Source organism: Zosterops lateralis (assembly GCF_965231275.1).
Source record: "Zosterops lateralis genome assembly, chromosome: 31".
Classification (NCBI taxonomy): Eukaryota; Metazoa; Chordata; class Aves; order Passeriformes; family Zosteropidae; genus Zosterops; species Zosterops lateralis.
The window spans coordinates 2,890,791-2,895,083 of NC_139791.1; the positions used below are offsets into that span (position 1 = coordinate 2,890,791).

Sequence of the window (4,293 nt, forward strand, 5' to 3'; positions counted from 1 at the left end):
ATTTAACTGATTCTCAGGGACTCAGCACTAAACCCCCAAGAGGCTCATTAAATTGCTTGTGCTGTGTCTGTGCTGCTGAGCTGGGCTGGGCTCCTGGCACAGAGGCAGCTCCTGCCAACCAAGAAGAGCTTCAAAAAGACATTTCTCCTGAAGAGCAGCTCCTCTCCCAGCCCAGCAGGGCTGAGGGCACTGCCTGCAGATACCTGAGAGCAGTAAAGCAGACAGAGGCTGAAAGCTGTTGGAAGGACAATTCTGAGTTCCTTCATAGAGAAATCTTCACCACTTCTGACACAGTAAGTCTCTGGCTGCAGGGATCTCCTAAAGCTGACCCAGGACAGGACTGACAGCATTGTAAGGATGGCTCTGCTGCCCTTTCTGCTTTGGGGGAGGATGTGCTCCAGAGCGGGGCTGCCCTGGGCACCGTCAGAGGGACAGGGCAGGACGGCTCCTGCTGCCAGGGACGGCTGCAGGGGCTGAGGCTGGGGCTGCAGCCAGGGCTGCCCAGGGCTGTGGTGCAGAGCAGGTGCTGCAGCCCTGAGGGCTCTTGGCCAGGCCAGGGCATCTGCCACCTGCCAGGGGCAGCTCTCAGCCTGCCTGGGAGCTCCCCATGGACTGTGGGGAGAAGTTGGAGGTGGAAGGAGTAACCCCCATCAGGGCAAATTCGTCCTGCTGTGGAGATGGTGCTGCATGGCCAGGGCTGCTCTCAGCTTTCTCCTAAAGGAAAGGGAAAGGGGCTGTCAGGGTTGTCTGTGTCACTGAGACTCCTGCACTGTCACCCTGGGGATCAGCAGATCTGCCTCAGAGCTCCCTCAGAAAGTGCCTCCTCACCCTCCTCTACCTACAGACAGCACCAGCAGCACCTTGGCTTGCAGCATTTCTGTTTGTCTGAGCTGCCCTTAAGGCCCTGGTGCCAGGGAGATGCCCCTGGGCAGTGGCCTGTGCTGGGAGGGGTGTGCAGGGCAGAGCTGAGCCCCCAAGGCTGGGCTGGGCTCTGGGAGCACTGGCAGGGACAAGAGTTGGATAGGGAGAAACAGTTCCCAGTAGGCACAACTCCAAGCAGCAGAGAGCCAGAACACCCCTTGTTGTTTGTCCTTCTCCAGCTGCACAGAGGAAGAGAAGGGTTTAGAGAAATTAACTTTGGACCTTCAAAAAGACTACTTTTTTTCAAGAAAATTTTAATTGTGATTGTCCTGAAGTAGAGGGAGATGTAATGAGCAAACGGTACCAGTGTGGGACCAGCATCTCTGACTGCACTGAGGCACAGGGAGCTCTGTTTTCCCTCTGCGCTACTCAGCGTTCACACTAAGAGTAGTGCTTGAGATGAAGCAATAATTCAGCAGGAGCAGAAACCCAAAGTCAAAAAAGTTTAGCAAAGCTCCCTGAAGGGAACAGAAGTGATTTTGAGGGGATTCCAAATACAGTGAAAAGATTGACTCAAAGAAAATGGTCCCAGGTTGTCAATGTTTTCTTTCAACAGCCCACAATGCCCAGAGTGAAGAAATGTCCAACAGCAGCTCCATCAGCCACTTCCTCCTGCTGCCATTGGCAGACACGCGGCAGCTGCAGCTCCTGCACTTCTTCCTCTTCCTGGGCATCTCCCTGGCTGCCCTCCTGGGCAACGGCCTCGTCATCAGCGCCGTGGCCTGCGCCCACCACCTGCACAGCCCCATGTTCTTCTTCCTGCTCCACCTGGCCCTCACCGACCTGGGCTCCATCCTCACCACTGTCCCCAAAGCCATGCACAATTCCCTCTGGGACACCACAACCATCTCCTACCCAGGATGTGCTGCACAGGTCTTTTTGATTTTCTTCTTCCTGGGGTCAGAGTTTTCCCTCCTGACCATCATGTGCTACGACCGCTACGTGTCCATCTGCAAACCCCTGCACTATGGGACCCTCCTGGGCAGCAGAGCTTGTGCCCACATGGCAGCAGCTGCCTGGGCCAGTGCCTTCCTCTATTCATTGCTGCACACAACCAATACATTTTCCCTGCCCCTGTGCCATGGCAATGCCCTGGGCCAGTTCTTCTGTGAAATCCCACACATCCTCAAGCTCTCCTGCTCACGCTCCAGCCTCAGGGAACTTGTGCTTCTTGCTGTTAGTCTCTGTTTAGCTTTTGGCTGTTTTGTGTTCATTGTTTTCTCCTATGTGCAGATCTTCAGGGCTGTGTTGAGGATCCCCACTGAGCAGGGACGGCACAAAGCCTTTTCCACCTGCCTCCCTCACCTGGCTGTGGTCTCCCTGTTCCTCAGCGCTGGAATATTTGCATACTTGAAGCCCCTCTCCGTCTCCTCCCCATCCCTGGATCTGACCCTGTCAATTCTGTACTCGGTGGTGCCTCCAGCCCTGAACCCCCTGATCTACAGCCTGAGGAACCAGGAGCTCAAGGCTGCAGTGTGGACACTGATCACTGGACGATCTCAGAAACAATAACTTGGTTGCCAATTTCTGCAAATCACTTGTAATAAAAGTCATCTTTGATATCCCTTGTTAGTTTGGTTATCAGGGTTTTGTTTTGTTTTAGTTGTTCAATATTGTCCTCAAAGCGAGGCCATTGTTTATGCCCTTTCTTGTTTTGTTTCTCTCCACGTTTGCTGGGACCACAGACTGTGTCAATGAGGAGCTGGGATCTTGGTGGCTTTAAATGAACAGAAGGATCTTCCAACAAAGTTTTCAACAGAGAGCCCCCTTTTGTTCCCTTCTCTGGGGCTGCAGCAGCAATGTCTGTGTGCAGAGCTGGGGCAGATCAGGGCTGGCACAGCAGCTGTGCCCAGGAGCACCAGCAGCCCTTGGTGTTGCCAGTGCTGCTCCCGTGGCCCTGCCCCGCTGCCCTCCTGGCCCTGGTGTTGCTGTAGGGCCTGAGGGCTCTCGGGGCCGGGCACAGGGCTGGGGGTGGCAGTGCCGGGGCTGCAGCAGGCACAGGCCATGGGCACTGCTGGGGCAGCGCTGACGCCTCAGGGCAGGGCCTGGGGGCTCCAGGCTCCTTGCCCAGGCTCTCTCCAGGACATGCCCAGGCCAATGCTCAGCACAGAAAAGCCCCGTGAGCAGTCCCAGGGTGGCTGTGGGCAGGCTGGGGACAAACAGCATCACATCATGGGAACGAGCCTTGGATAGCAGGATCATCCTCCAAGTGCTTCAGGAATTGTCTGCAGGCTCCTGCAGTGCCTGGTGCTGTTTCCTTGCCAGACACACCACAGGCCAGGGGGGCACATCTGGGCTACTGTGTCTGGCTCTGGGGCTCCCTGTTCTGGGCAATGAGGAGGGGCTGCAGAGGCTCTGCAGGACTGACAGGATGGGCTTTGGGGCTGTGTGGAGAAGCTGAGAGACCTGGGCTGATGGACCTTCTGAAGAGGAGGCCCAGGGCTCATCCTGGAACTGCTGCAAGGGTGCTTTCAGAGAATCACAGAATCAGCAAGGTTGGAAAATACCTTGGAGATCATCAAGTCCAACCTGTGCCCTGACACCACTTTGTCTCCCCTGAGCCTCCTCTTCTCCAGGATAAACAATCCCATCTCCATCAGCCTCTCATCACAGGACTTGCCTTCTACACCCCTCACCAGCCTTGTTGCCCTTCTCTGGACATGCTCCAGCCCCTCCATGTCCTTCCTAAATTGGGAGCCCAGAACTGGACACAGCACTCAAAGTGCTGCCAACCAGCGCTGAGCACAGGGGAAGAATCACTGCCCTGCTCCTGCTGGCCACACCATTCCTGATCCAGGCCAGGGGCCATTGGCCTTCTTGGCCACCTGGGCACACTGCTGCCTCATGTCCAGCCTGCTGTCCAGCACTGCCCCAGCTCCCTTTCTGCCTGGACACTCTCCAGCCACTCTGTCCCCAGCCTGGAGCACTGCAGGGCTTGTTGTGGCCAAAGGGCAGGACCCGGCCCTTGGTCTTGTTCAACCTCCCATGGTTGGATTTGGGCCCTGGATCCAGCCTGTCCAGGGCCCTGTGCACAGCCCTCCTACCCTCCAGCAGATCCACACTCACACCCAGCTTGGTGTCACCGTTTTTCCATGAGGCCCTAGAGTGTCACAATGATCTCCATGATTCTGATACACAGTGAAGGACTCCACAGCTTCTGAGAGTTATAAAGTAGGTGTGTGTATTCAGCACTGAGACGCACGGGGGTTAGCTCCTCCAAAGGCCAGTGCACCTTGGTGATTTTCCTTCCACTATTTATTCTCTGAAGTGTTACATATGCCTATACATATTCATTACCCAACCCCACCTAGCCTCGCTTTGTATTAAAATGAGCTAGAAAACCCTTCCGCGGTTGCTCAGCCCTCTCTGGTG

The 4,293-nt window shown here is 55.7% G+C and overlaps 1 protein-coding gene across 1 annotated transcript; it reads left to right on the forward strand.

Moving 5' to 3' along the window:
* Nucleotides 1-1,500: 1,500 nt before the first annotated feature.
* Nucleotides 1,501-2,433, forward strand: LOC310920750 (olfactory receptor 14J1-like; the record flags this gene model as incomplete). The annotated part of the gene is made up of 1 exon (XM_083880809.1): nt 1,501-2,433. One exon carries the CDS (start codon nt 1,501-1,503, stop codon nt 2,431-2,433), a length of 933 nt encoding a protein of 310 aa, XP_083736935.1.
* Between the last annotated feature and the right edge of the window lie 1,860 nt (nt 2,434-4,293).